The sequence below is a fragment of the Gavialis gangeticus genome, unplaced genomic scaffold (assembly GCF_001723915.1).
Source record: "Gavialis gangeticus isolate Ggan-Ray unplaced genomic scaffold, GavGan_comp1, whole genome shotgun sequence".
NCBI lineage: Eukaryota > Metazoa > Chordata > Crocodylia > Gavialidae > Gavialis > Gavialis gangeticus.
The window spans coordinates 153766525-153780910 of record NW_017729032.1 but is presented as its reverse complement, the minus strand read 5'-3'; the positions used below and the strand labels follow the sequence as shown (position 1 = coordinate 153780910).

Here is a 14386-nt window from a genome sequence, read left to right as displayed (position 1 = left end):
ACTTCCTGTGAGGTCTTTGAATATGGCTCGTCGGCCCACTGGGTGATAAAAAGTTCGTGATCTGGCCCCATATTCAAAAGGTTGGACACCCCTGCTCTAGGCTCTCTGAGTGCCAGCCTGGTATTGCAGTGTCTTCAGGCCCAGTGCTCATTTCCTCCTGGGGAGCAACTGCTTTTTTTTTTAAGGGACACACAACAAAGTTTCCCATCAGCAGGATGGCCCCAGAAGGGCCATGTATTTTATAGTCATGCTCAGTGTTGGCTACATTTTAGCAATTTTATAGCTGCTTTCCATTACTGAATGCATGCTGATTTTGGCAGCAGTTCAAAGATAAACAATGTATTTAATGTGGTTTCCTTGTATGTGAATGTAATCCCTATGCTAAATCAGTTCAAAGATAAACAATATATTTAATGTGGTTTCCTTGTATGTGAATGAATCCCTATGCTGACTTGGGGGTGGTGAGGTACTCATCTTTTATTCAAGTAAATATGGAACAGATATTTGCCAGTTTTCCATAACTTGATCCCCTGAGGAGCTTTAGCTCCTAGATATAATTATAGGTGAAATTGTGAGAAGGCATTGTTTCTGAAGCTACACTAAAATACCAAGCTTGGGATAACAATCAGCCCTCTGAGAAAATACTTGTATGCTGTCGTCAGTGTTATGCAGTGTGTTGGGTTTTAGTCATATCAATTCTGACTAAAGGGGTTTAAACAGTTTTAAAGAAATATTCTGATCCCTCCACATGATGGTAAAACAGCAAAAAAAACTGTATACAAAATTAACCAAAATTTCAAAAATGTCAAAAGTTTTATTATTTTCCAGCTCTATCGCATATTCATTTGTTTTTATTGTCATTTGACTTTAACCCACAGGAAAAAGCTCCCAAAAAAGTACAGGCTAAACTAGCTAAATCTGGTACTTCGACCCAGATGTATCAGTAAGACATGCTGTTTAAAATGTCCTTCACTTAGTCTAGGATGGCACACAGGGCAGCATGGGGCCAATCCCTGTGCGTGAGGCCCAGGCCAGGACAGCATGGGGCCTCCAGAGCCCAATCCTGGTTGGATGGACGTACAACAGAGCCCACAGAGCCTGATCCTGGCTGGATGTGGGGGAGCCCCATGTTGCCTCCAGCCAGGTGGAATTGGGCTCTGAGGACCTAGCTGCCCCTGCCTGGTCCCCGCATGCCAAAATTGGTCTACAGAGAGGTAGAGATGGTGTGGGGCCTCAGGACCCAATCCCACAGCCAAAGGGCAGAGCAGAGCCCAGTCTGGCCTACTAACTGGCCATGTACCTTTCATCTGTCCCGTGGAGCCAAAAATGTGAACACCACTGGCCTAAGAGAATGCTTGACTAATTCATACAAAATGTATGAACAAGCATTATGCAGCCTGTGGAAGTTCTCACATTGTAAAAGAAAAACAACATCAGGTGACCTAACAACAGTATTTATACCAGCTGTCAATACAAATTTTCCATAAACCACACTAGCAGACATATATGACTAATCAAAACACCAAAAGGGCTACTATGTGGATTAAGAGTTAAGCATTAGACAACAATACAGAGATTCCCAGTAGATTCCAACAAGAATTTTTTACAGCTGCACAAGTATTCAATTTCTGGTCCTGAGAGGTATGCAGCTTAACTATTCACAGACTTTTAGTCTCTCTAGAGATCTCTGAATGGCATTATGGATGTTATGATTCATTGAATCATAGATTACAGTGAATCTAACAGTGTTTTTATACCATATTTGTATGTTCCACAACCTATTTTAGAACATTGTAACTCTGTATAGTCTCATGAGATATATTCATGGTTGCCAAGAGTTTAATATTAGAGTTAAAATCAGAGGGCTGGTTACTGGAAAACACAAACTGTGCAGACTTACACCAGGCAAGAAGTAGGTACACAATGCTACAAGTGGTCTATAGAAGGTTCTACAAAACTAACGGCCCAAAAAAAGTTTTGAGAGATTTGAGGTAGGAAAAAAAGTTGACGAAGTAGCATGATATTTTTTAAGATTGTGTACTAAAGATTATTTTTAATTTCAGATTTAGGCAGTACTAACTAAATGCATGTATTGATTAGAAAAATATAACAGACCAGCTTCAGACCAGCTGCAGCCTAAGAGGCATCTTAAAATAAATCGCAATGTACTAGATTTACTCAAATCTAAGTTGCCATCATGCAGCAGTGTCGGTGCTACTGACCAGCCAGGCAGGGGATGGAGTTTCCATGTGATCCATTGCTAGAAGGGAACCCAGCCAGAGCCAGAGCTGAGCTGTGCCTGACAATAAGTGGGGAGAAGGGAGAGGGGAGGGGAGGGGCAAGCAGAGTCGGGGGCAGGAGGCTGCTGTGGATCTGACTCTGGCCCTGATCTGATGGCAAATCTAAGACAAGGGACTTTCTCCCCTATCCTGATTGGGGTGGAGAATACCTCGCCTTAGATTCAAGTAAACACGGTACATATCTCTGTCATCATCTATGCTATGTAATATGACTCTAGGCCTTTAATATTTTTTATAGTGATTAGCTAGTGGCTTTTCCATACCTTGCTGGGATGTCCTCTTTGCCTCCCTTCCCTAACCCCACCCTTCACACATATACTCTGGAAGAGTTGAAGCATTTTCAGAGAACTCAAGCTGTGATATCTCAGGCTCTAATCTGCCTATTCAGAGGCCAGCAATGAGTCTCCTTCTGAGCACACCCAGTAGTACCTATTACTCAACAGCAATCCACAGATCCAATTAGCATACATAAAACAGTTTATTTAAATAAGAAAAACAAAACAAGATCCTAGGTAGATATAGGGCAAGCAATGCTAAACCTAATCCAAACACACTGTAAATCTGAACCTTATAAATACTCATCTGTTAAGTGAGTCTTACATGTCAGTGTTTGTCTGTCTCCAACCACATTTTCAGGAAGCTGACATGCCTCCACTGTTCTCTGTAATGGCTCTCTTCATGTATATGGCCCAGATGATTTTGAGGTGTCAAACTTTCTCTTTAGGACAAGGCACGCCCCTGACTACATACCACTGTAATTAGCATCTGCAACCTTTTTACTTTTGTATAGTTTTCCTCATTTAGAGCTGGAGTTTCAATTAATTTTATTAAAAGCAATTCTTTAAATTGTCCAGGACCTTAGGAAATAGACAATCAAGAATTTCCTAAAGGTCTAACAGCCTCTGAAAAGACTCTCTCTAATACTTATGAGCAAACTAGTCTTTTGGGTGGAGATGTTAGCTTTGTATGAATCCTCTCCACTCAATAACTGTTTTGTTTCCTTATCTGAGTAGTTCATCTCTTTGCATACAACCTTCTATGTATCAGGCGTACACAGTTCATGTCAGACAATCAAGACTGAAAGTATCACCCCTCAAACATATGGTGCCTGCATCATTTAAATATAATATTATTAGACACACATTCAAAAAAAAATCTCTTGACAGCAAGGGCCTCTTTAATTGTCATGCAGGCTGCTTGCAGATGTTAAAAAAACAAAACAGTGTTTTACTTTAAATGCTGCACGCTCCCACACTGAGCCTAGCGCATGCCCAGAAAAGGTAGCATGTTAGTTGGACCCAGCTCAACCAACGTCAGGTGCTTTAGTGGGGGGTTTTGGGCACTTATTTAATAGCTGATTCAATCAGCTGTTAGATAAAAGCACCAAAAAGCCCCATGGAAGTGCCCAACCTATACAGACACTGCAGAGCCGAATCAAAGTAACGTGCTGCTTCTTCCAGTAAAATGTGTTTACTGGGGGATGGTTTAATATCTGCAAGTGGCCCTAGTCTCTATCCTTCCTTTCAGAAAGGCTCCTCAAGAGAAGATACTGCATCCATTACAGCATCACCTGAAGTCTTCAGATTTCTTTTACTTCCTTCAATTTGGTTTTAAAATTTGGGTATCTGAAACCTGGGAAATTTTGTGTCTCACTTGTTACTCCCAGCAGTGCTCAGCTATCGTTGCCAATTTCTCCTAGCTGTGTCAACTTATGCTGGCAGAATAGGTGTTCTTAAAAAGGCACATTTCCTAAGCTACAGTCCTTTCAGCTTTAGAAATTTTATAAAATATATATAATCCATCCTTTAGGGAAGTATTATAGCATACACTGGGAAGTTACAGTAAACATTAACTTTTTAAGCACAATGACCATATTATTTTCCATTCATAAACTAGGTAGGACTGCATACCTTGGCAGGAGTAAACTAACTATACTTGAGCAGTTTGCTCAGTCTTCTCTAGGATTCCTCAGATGGGGGGGGTGGTATTGCTCAAAATGCTCAGCAACCTCATGGGCAATCCAAAGTTTATGCCTCTCTTCAATGTGCCTATGAAGCTTTCAGACAGACCATTTGGGCTGCACTGACATCAGTATAACAGAACACAGTTTTGACATCTCTCTTGCACTGAACCTGAAAAATGCTGTGTCTCTCTTCTTAGTCTCTGGTTGAGACTGTGCCTTGGATGAGAGTTAGTTGGCTGACACTTAAACTAGACAAGACACTGCTGATATTATGTAAACATAGGAAATATCTGGAGGACACAGAATCTGCTCCTTCAACAGAAGTTCATTCATCTTTTGTTAACCAAGTCTGTAACTTGGAAACCCAGTAATATTTTTAGGTATTCCTGAGTCCCAAGGGAGCAACCAAAGAAACAAAATTTAGAGCCAAGGGGTGCAACTCAGAATGCTGCATTTCCAGACTACTGAAATCATTACTGGGAACTAACACAAGAAGAACCAAGACTGATTTTTCTCACCTTCATTTGGGAAAGAAGTTCTGAAGTTATTTTGGGAAAGAAGTTCTGAAGAAGTTCTTATTTCATTTGGGAAAGAAGTTTACTTGTATTTAAGGACAGTACCCTAATTAATCATGGGCTTATTATCTGCAGACTAGATCAGAACATTTTGCTGACTTAGTGCTATCCATGAAAAGCATCCAGAAGTAGTTAGTGTAGAATATAACTGCCAGCCTAGAAAAGAGGAATTTCCTGATGGCTCCCTCTTCTTCCCTAGGTGCAGATCAAGGCACTGATTTTGACCGAGAGCACAAATCTATGTAGGGTTTGGATCCTAACTGTTTTTCACAACCCTCTCTCTTACGCTTCAGCGTTGCAATTGAGACTTAAATATTTTGCTATTAGTTTCCAGTTTTGATTTATCGGTCATCTAGAGGCAGGACAATCTCAGTGAAAACACTCAGCACTGGTACTCTGTTTTCCTGAATGGTCCGCCAACACATCCCAAACTTGGTGAGCTAAAGGGCATGATAAAAAGTCTGGCTATTCACTCAGGGTAACACTTAGTTCACTGTATGAAGCACATTCAATGCTTTATTCATTATGTGTGATCCACTGAAATCCCAGGTTTAGGGTTTAGGACTTGTCGGACCTTCTTCAGTGAAGTCAGCTATACCTTTCTACTCTTGACCAAGGAGATGCATTAATCTAATGTTCTTTGTTGGCTTGGGGATTTTTTTTTTTCTAATCAGATGTTATCACATCCACTTATGTTTTTACTTGGTTCTTGAAAGAGAAATATATTGGAATTTTTTTAAGTGCTCTTCAGGAACTGTATTGTATGTAGTAAATGCTCTTGGCCTCTGAAAAGCTATGGACACAGAAAGCATACTGTAGTAAGAAAGAAATGGTATGGGAATGCATATCATAACCTTTCAAGGTTATGTTTGAAAACTCCCATATTCATGCTAGAACTAATTTTTCCACCACGCAATAGCAAAGTTCTATATTAGAGCTGTAATGCTATGAATTTTCATGCCTCCCCCCCTTGTTATCTTTACTCATCTAGTGCATTTTGAAGTGGCTATGTGTAGTAAAGAACTGCTTCAGTGCACTCTTTCCAAATGAGTTGCTCATAGCATTGACAACATATTGAAACTGACACTGAGCTGTCAAATTTCAAACAGCATTTATCAATGTGCATTCTCTGCATTTCTTCTGTATTTCTTTTTCTGTCAAGCCATCAAATTTGTCACTCGTCAGTCTCCCTATCTTTTACCTGTCACTTTTAGCTTGAATTCTCATGGCCAAAGAAAGCCTAAGAGTCACAACCAGTGAGGCTAATGTCAATCACACTCTCTCTCTCTCCCTTAACTTTAAAAAGCCATACTCAGAAGACTAATAGCCTATCTATGCATGAAATCACATGCCTTTCACAAAAAATGATGAAATCACACATACACAGGTAAGATCACAATTTGTACTATTATATCTGTGGATTGGAACCAAAATCCCACTTTGGAAGTGAGAGTTACTTAATTTCCAACACACAAAATCCTCCTCTCCCACTTTCTACTTTCAATTCTGTAAACTAAAATTCATGGGTCCTCATCCTTTGCTGGCCTACGGCAACAATAGCAAGCAAGTAACACCCTGCAGACATAGATACCCTGCTCTCCTGTCAATCATAGTGGCTGCAAGCTGTGTCAGGGGGTCTTGCAGGCAACATGGTGTCCATTAACCATGGGTTGTGAACCACTCTCTAATTCCATACCATTTGACTCAGCAGGAGATAAACAATCTTAAGTTAGATGTTAGGACTATGTATTGCCTTATCTGTCTGTGTCTAGAAAATAAACAGTTCAGCTTTCTAGCTTTAGAATGTTTCTGATGTTTATAGATTTGAGGAAGATTTTGAAGGCCCAAAGAATAGTAAAGAACCTAACCAAAAACCACTGGGCCTCCAACATGAGAAACATTGTGGGGTTTTGATTAACTGAATATAAAACCATGAGCTCTGTCACATTACAAAAAATAATACCATGCAAGGATAGAATCATACTTAATTAGCACCTGATCCTACACAATGCTGAGCACCCCATATCTCATTACAATGAAAGGAGAGTAGAGAACAATCAGCATTTACAGTATCAGAACCTTACACTGTACTTACTATGCATGAAATAGGAACAAACATTGGCTGTAAAAGACTGCTCATTTTAAAACTTGTGATCAACCTGTGTCTTTCTACTTTCAGCTATATCCTTGCATTTATCCTTTGATTTCACATTGTGCAGCAGTTGCTACATCATGTGGCTGTCTTGGATCAGTAAATATTTTATCAAAGTTATTTTGAAACTATATACTAGGTCAAATGTATTTTTAATACATTTAAAAAATTTAGATGGAGAAGCAAAAAGAAGGCTCTGGGATATGACCAGAATAGTAATCAGTTTGAACTTGATAATGATTTTAACAAATTATTTGAATTTTCCTAGTAACACGCATGTAGAAAGAGCCTTAGAATACTTATATTTGCAGAGGCCTTCTAAACTAAAACAAAACAAAATCACCACCAACAACTGAAGATATTTGGTAAGAAAAGGGCAATAGAAACATTTTCATGATTGAGAGAACAGCTTTTTTTTGACTGGTTAAGCTCCTGGAGCTAAACTTGCATGAAACCAAAGGCCTAAAACCCCATGGTAAAAATGTGGTCAGTGATTACCAGGGATCTGGGTTTTCTGTTTCCCATGGAGAACTGGAGAAAAACACAGATTTTCCCCCTTACCAGAGGAAAACGTGGTTTTCTCATTTTAACAGAGAATCCCATGTATTTTGCAGAGTCTTCTGCAGGTTGGCAGAGTTCCAGGGTCCCCTCTGGCAGGGCTGTGGGGAGAAGTAAGGGGCACCAGCAGGGCTGAAGGGCTGTGGCTTGAGAGTGAGGAGACTGGACTTGTGTTCTGTGAGCTGAGGGGGCAGAGGGAGCTCTGATTTTCTGATAAAAATCCCAAAATCAAATGCTAAAATTCAGAATTTATTTTATTACTAGTCAATTGTTTATCAAGGATCACAGGCGGTGGGGAGAGAGGCATCCGCCCCCCCCCCCCACCTTTGGGGCCAGGCACGCTCCTCCTCTCCCCCCTGCCACCATGGGACTGGGGCTGGCACCATATATATTAGTGGCCTTTCATTTTAATCACAGATTTTGGGGGTTTTATCAGAGAATTTCCAATTTTTTTACCAGGGAAAATCAGGTAATGATTACTATTTCTGCCCACTGACCAAGCTTTAACAGAGGAATGGAGTGTGCTCACATGCAGGTTATTCTTTAACTTGATGGTTAGGGTGCTTTCCTGGACAGTATGAGATATGTGTTTGGGTCTTCTCAGGATGATGAGAAAAGAGAGACCTGGGTTCTTGGCCTACCTTGAGAAAGTGCTCTAACTACTAAATTTTTGCACAAAAGGTGGGCACCACCATAACACAACAAGCCATTCTTGCGCCTGTCCTCAGAAGATGACTCCAGGTTCAGAATCAAGAAAAGGGCAGGAATTCAAATCTACCCATGTGCTAAGCATTTCCTATTGGCTAGCTCTAGGCAGCTTCATGGCGAGCTTCTCCTTTTTTCTCTTTGTTGTGAATTGCCTTTAGGAGGCCCTTAACTCTCCCTACTGACTGTAGACAGCCCAGGTGTAACCTACATCTGCATTTTGAATGATCATATTGGAGGCAGGCACCTCATTTTAAGCAGGCCTGACTTGGGACCAATCTGGATTTTGCCCCACTCTTCTATTTCATTTAAGAAATGTCCATCTCCTCCAGTGTACACAGAGTTATCACTGATTTATCAAACAGCCAAGTGCCAGACAAAATTATTACAGAAAGACAGGATGAAAAATCTCTGAAAAATATCTTTGACCACCTCTCTAATGCTATATACTTAATAGCACCAATACTACCTACCTTTTTACTGTGGTTGACAGGTGAAGCAGAAGTCCTCTGAATGTCCTTTTTGGCAGCTTCCTGAAGATCAGAGGCCTGTTGGATATATGTTAACCCTGCCAGAATTTCATCTTCCAACAGCATCACATCTTCATAGGAAACAGGCCAACCTAGATTTTCTAAAGACTCTAGCAAAGCTTCCTTATGTTCCATGTAGCGGACTGGCTCTTTCTGCTCAAACCTTAAACAAAATTAGGAATTACATGCAAGCCGTGTTTTTTATTTTAAAGAAATTTGCAACCCGATTCATAGGCCAGATCCAGACATGCACGCATGTGCAGTTTGTGGTGCTGCAAACCTGTTTACAGTGCCACAAACCACATACATTGCATGTTAAACTGTGCACAGCACTGCTAATTTGCAGCACTAGGGCAAAATATGCTATCATGATTTCCCAATAGCAAAAAAAAACCCTGAAAAAAAATGGTGCAAAGCACACCAAAGTGCTGCACTCCAGGACAAACATAGAGACAAATGAGCAGGCAGCCCAGGGCTGCCTACTTCCCTGTCTCTGCATGCTATGGAGCCCCCACATTGAGGCACCCTGCACCCCAGCCAGCTGTTCCCCAGCTGGCTGGGGTGCAGAGTGCCTCGACACAGGGGAGCAGGCAAACCTGGGTTGGCTGCTCCCCTGTCTTCACATGCCTCAAAACAGGGGCTGCACTGCAGAGCCCCCGCACTGAGGCATATGGAGGCCCTGTCTTGAGACACACTGCACCCCAGCTAGACACTACCCAGCTGGCTGGGCTGGTGTGTGCCTCAAGGCGAAGGCTCCACATGCCTCAGTGCGGGGGCTCTACAGAGCATGGAGACAGGGGAGCAGGCAACCCTGGGCTCTCCCATCTCCATATGCCACTATCTGGCTTCCTGGAGCACAGGGTGCCTCAGCACAGGGGTTGCCTGCCAGCCAGCCCCACACTGAGGCGCCCTGTGCCCCAGCCAGTACCCCCTGCAGCAACATGTGATGCAGAGAGGCTATGTGTCTCTCTGCAAAGTACACAGGCAGGGGCATGCACTGTGGCACAAAGTAGCAGCAAAAATTTGTGCCACTACAATTTGTGCTGCTGCAAACACACACTCCTACTCGTGTGCACATGGCCATAGAGTTTAATGGACCATTGGATCATCTAATCTGATCTCTTCATCTCTGATCTCTCTGGCCATTTTGTTTCACTGAGTTCCTTGGTAATTAGTGTTCAGCTAAAACATAACTATCCAAAAGGTACCCAAGTCTCTGTCTGAATACTAAGATCCTGAAATTTGAAGACCCCAGTCTTGGTTTGCAGACACCAAAAGATGATTTGGTAGCATAATACCTACTGTCTTCTCCATGAGAAGATACCCTATTTTCTCACATATATGCTGCAACTTTTTCCTGAAAAGCAGATGGTGAAATTTGAAGTTTGCACTATATGCAAGAAAATCTTCTCTCTGCAAGTCCAGAAATTTGGCAGTATGGGGAGCAGTCAGACCCAGCACACAGGCCTGGAGCCAGTATGCGAGGTTGGACCCAGCACACAGTCCCAGACCTGTTACACTTGATTAGGCCACAACCCCAAAGCGACCGTGCTGGATGAGGTCCAGGCTATGCTCCCATACCACAGCCCCAAATTAAGCTAGTACATGGGTTCCCTCCAAGGGCCCCATTCAGTGCGTCGGGCCGGCAGCAACCTCAGCTCCCTAGATGCTGCTACTCAGATACTTACCCAATGTGAAATCTTTTTTTCTTTATGCTACCTTTTCAAAAACAAGGTGTGTGTTATATTCAGGAGTGAGTTACATGCAAGACAATGTGGTACTTATAAACTGAAAAATGGCTTGCTTAATCTTTTAGATAAATTAAAAGAGGGAGCTCTTTAAGTCTTTCCCCAGAAGGCATTTCCTTCAGCCTTCAAAGTATTTTGGGCTCTTGTCTGCAACCTCTCAAAATTTTTAACACCATTCTTAAAACACAGACACCAGAACTATACACACTACTACTATATACGTCTATCAGTGCCATATGTAGTGTTAAAACACTTTCCTACTCCTACTCACTACTTCTATTTATTCATCCAGGACCTGAACTATCCCTTTTTGTCACAGCATCACACTGACAGATTCAATTTAGTTGCTTGTCCACTTCCCAGGACCGGATCCCCCAGTCTATACACACAGTCAGCGTTTTTTTATTTCTACATGTAACACTTTATTTTTGGCTATAGTAAACTACACTTTGACTGAATGGGCCCAGCTTACCAAGTGATTCATACCATTCTGTATGACTGCCCTATATTGAGTATTGAGCCTACAACACTGCTATGTTTTATCTTTCTCTTAATACACTTAAGAATCGCTTTCTGCTTTTCCTTATTTTTGCCCAGCATGGATTTTTCTTTTAACTTAAATTCTCTTACCAATTTTCTATACTTTGTAAATTTTAATGTATATTGACTACTAATATATTTCTTCATTTTCCCATTCGTTACATATTTTTTATTTTAAATGCTGCTTCCATTTTGCCTTTGATGGGTATTTAGGGCCAGATCTCAAATAGCCATTACGATCTGCCCCTAAATTAAAGTGCCTTAGCCCAGGAAGGCAATACAAATGAGAAGTGTCAGGTACTTAGTCTTCTTACACAGTAAATTGGAAGACCTAGGTTACTCCCAGCCTACCCTATGGTCCCAAAGTCACTTTCAGATTACTGATTTGCTTAGTGGGGAGGCACTTACAGCTTGCCAATACAACTTCTTGTACAAACACGCCCTTGAGGTGCTTCTCAGTGTTATAAGTAAATTTCATATTGTTTTTATAAAAGCAAACAGCTAGCAAAACAGGGAATCTTCTCATTTTGAAACCTACTGGCCCATCTACACAGGCAGTTAACTGTGGAGTAGACTAATTAGCTGTGAAGTAAAGCATCACTGTCTACACATGCAATGGTATTAGTCCACAGTAAAGTAATTAACACCATGGTGGATGTATCTACATGTGCCATTAGTGTGCAGCAATAACCTGTGGAGCTTATTGCTTCTGGGAAGCTCCTGGGCACATTGTTTACACATGTGCCCAGACAGGAGTACATTGAGCACTGCTGAGCGTGAAAAAACTCTGCATAGTAGTACTTGAATTTACAAGCACTACCCTGCTGCAGAGTTTATTTGTTTCATGCACTCTAACAGAGGAGGGTGTGTAGATGCTGAGACATTTACTGTGCAGTTAATTAGTTAACTGTGCAGTAAACATCTCATGTAGATGCACCCAGTAAGATAGTACTGTCAGGAACAGTACTATCTTATGCTGGGATAATTAACTGTGATTAAATGCACATGTAGACGCTGACCACGGGCATAAATTGCACCCAGTCAACTTAGCCAGCCAGAGGCCAGATTTCTCCCTGCTGCCTAGCCACCCAGCTCTGCACTTTCAGCACCCTCATCCCCAACACTGCCCCTCTACCACCAACCAATGCCACCATCAGAGTCCAGGGCTGAATGGCCCTGGCATAAACTGCTCTGCCCCAGCTCAAATTGCTGCTGTTCCAGGCACACGCACAGACTCTGTGGCTTGGGTGGGGGAAGTTTACTCCAGCTCAAATTGCTCCGGAGTTTATTGCTTCAAGTTAATTGCACATGTAGACTTACCCAGTGGGTCATAAAATAAAACCTAAGATGTAAATACTACTCTGTCACATAAAATTTTTACCAGTCAGGGAGAGACAAGAGACACTTGAACATAAAAGAAGCTGGCTATAGGAAGAGCAGCAAAAGTATGCTAAATATTTATGATCTGATTTTCAAAGGTGCTGTGTCCCTTAGCTCCTATTATATTAATATATGTTCTAAAGATTCAATTCTTGAGTTGGAACATAAGAAGGTGACAGCTTACTTGTCTCTTTCTTCTTGAGATAGTGCTCTCCAAGTAATTAGATTGAGGCGCCTATTACAGAAAACAAAACAATTTCTGAGGGAGTGCAGTCAGAGTGCAGCTGATTATCATAACAACAATGAAAGAAAAGAACACACCGTTTTAAAGACATCTGCAATAATCTGTATTCTGCGAGTGCCACAGTGACAAACTGTATCCTTATCATTCAACTATGAAATTATCATCTGAAAAAGGAGATGGAAAAACAGCTTCTTCCATCAGTAGCAACATAATTATTTCAGGGTCACTGAAGGATTGGTAGCAATCACTACTGTTTCCTGTAGGGATTTCAATGGAAAGTTCAGTGCATCACCCAGCAAGCTACATTAAGTAATTGGGCTGATTTAATATCAGACAACTTAAGCACTTCCTCCCCCACGTAAACAGCTTCAGAAAATTGTAGCATGAGACATTTGAGAAACAATGTTCATGATTTTGCTTTTTTCTGTGGGACATCATGCCATTCCACTCCATTCTACTCTGGCTGCTGAGAAAAAACATGGTAGTGAAAATAAAACTTTCCCAGAAGCACTCTTACATACTATCACCTTTTAAAAACATCATAGCCTTTTGTCTTGCATTTGTAATTTTTTTTGACATACACATTTCCACAAGTCAATTTAATCTGACAGTTTTATCATCAGCTGTCAGCATTCAAACAATTAAACCATCACATAACAATTTCATGTTTTTTGCACTCTAGGGGTTGTCTAGGAGAATCCTAGTTGCCGTCCACAAGATAGAAAACTGAGCTCCACTATAGCCTCTTTCCAAATGTACAAGTTGGTTCCAGTACATTGCAAGAAAGATTCAGACCTATTCAAACATTAGTCTTTTGTCAATTTTGAGCAATGAACTCTTGCATTTAAGATGAAATAGCTTACACAAAACTGGATTCTGAGCATGGGTTTCTGACTGATTCAGTTCATCAGCTAAGGGAAACGAGAACCAGCGCCTTTAGAATGTAAATTACTTAGTTCATTCATAATCTGCAGTCTTGACATGTTCATCTGTCTATTTCACACTTCTAAATGCTACACTTTCATATCTAGCTCATTTGTAAATGCCTCTGGTTATTCAAGATCACACACTTCGTAGCGTCCAGTTTTTTTCTCCGTCAGTGTAGGATATTCCTTCTGTACACACATGAAATTACTGTTATCATCACTTTAATCTCTGTTAATTTAGTGCTAATAGTCAATCTATATATGGTGCCATTATTGTCCTGGTTTCTTTCATTCTTCAAATCTGCAACTTCTGACATACTGTCTGTTTTATAGTGGTAAAAATAAATTTGTGACCAATCACTATTCACAGAGCTAACCTGTAGTTCTTTCAAATTTAATTACCAGAAATGCTGCATTCAAGCATAAAAGACATAGCTGAGTTAGTGTTTCAGCTGGAAAAGTGTGTGATAATTTGACAATTAACATCCACTATGGGTTGAAAATGTGGCATCCAGATATTTAGGCCAGGAATATTTTCACTTTCCACATCCTCCAAAACAATGTTTTCTCAGGCTGATAAAATTTGTATTGCAATATTGCAACTAGATCACTATAGTTAAGGATCTATCAGTAATTCTGTTCTAAACACTTAAGTTTCAAGGATTTGCAGTTTAGGTATTTGGATTCTCAAAAAATCATTTTTAATGGAAGTTAGTGTGTGTGTGTGTGTGTGTGTGTGTGTGTGTGTGTGTGTGTGTGTGTGTG

The 14386-nt window shown here is 40.9% G+C and overlaps 1 protein-coding gene across 2 annotated transcripts in view; it reads right to left on the bottom strand.

Annotated features, from left to right (window-relative positions):
• Positions 1–14386, bottom strand: part of VWA3B (von Willebrand factor A domain containing 3B) — a 160489-nt gene that overhangs the window by 50286 nt on the left and 95817 nt on the right. For both annotated transcript variants that reach the window (XM_019525170.1, XM_019525169.1), the window contains exons 22-23: positions 12636–12686; positions 8727–8946 (exon numbers count right to left, since the gene is read on the bottom strand). In XM_019525170.1, coding sequence (XP_019380715.1) covers positions 8727–8946; positions 12636–12686 — 271 coding nt within the window. The remainder of the gene's footprint in view (positions 1–8726; positions 8947–12635; positions 12687–14386) is intronic.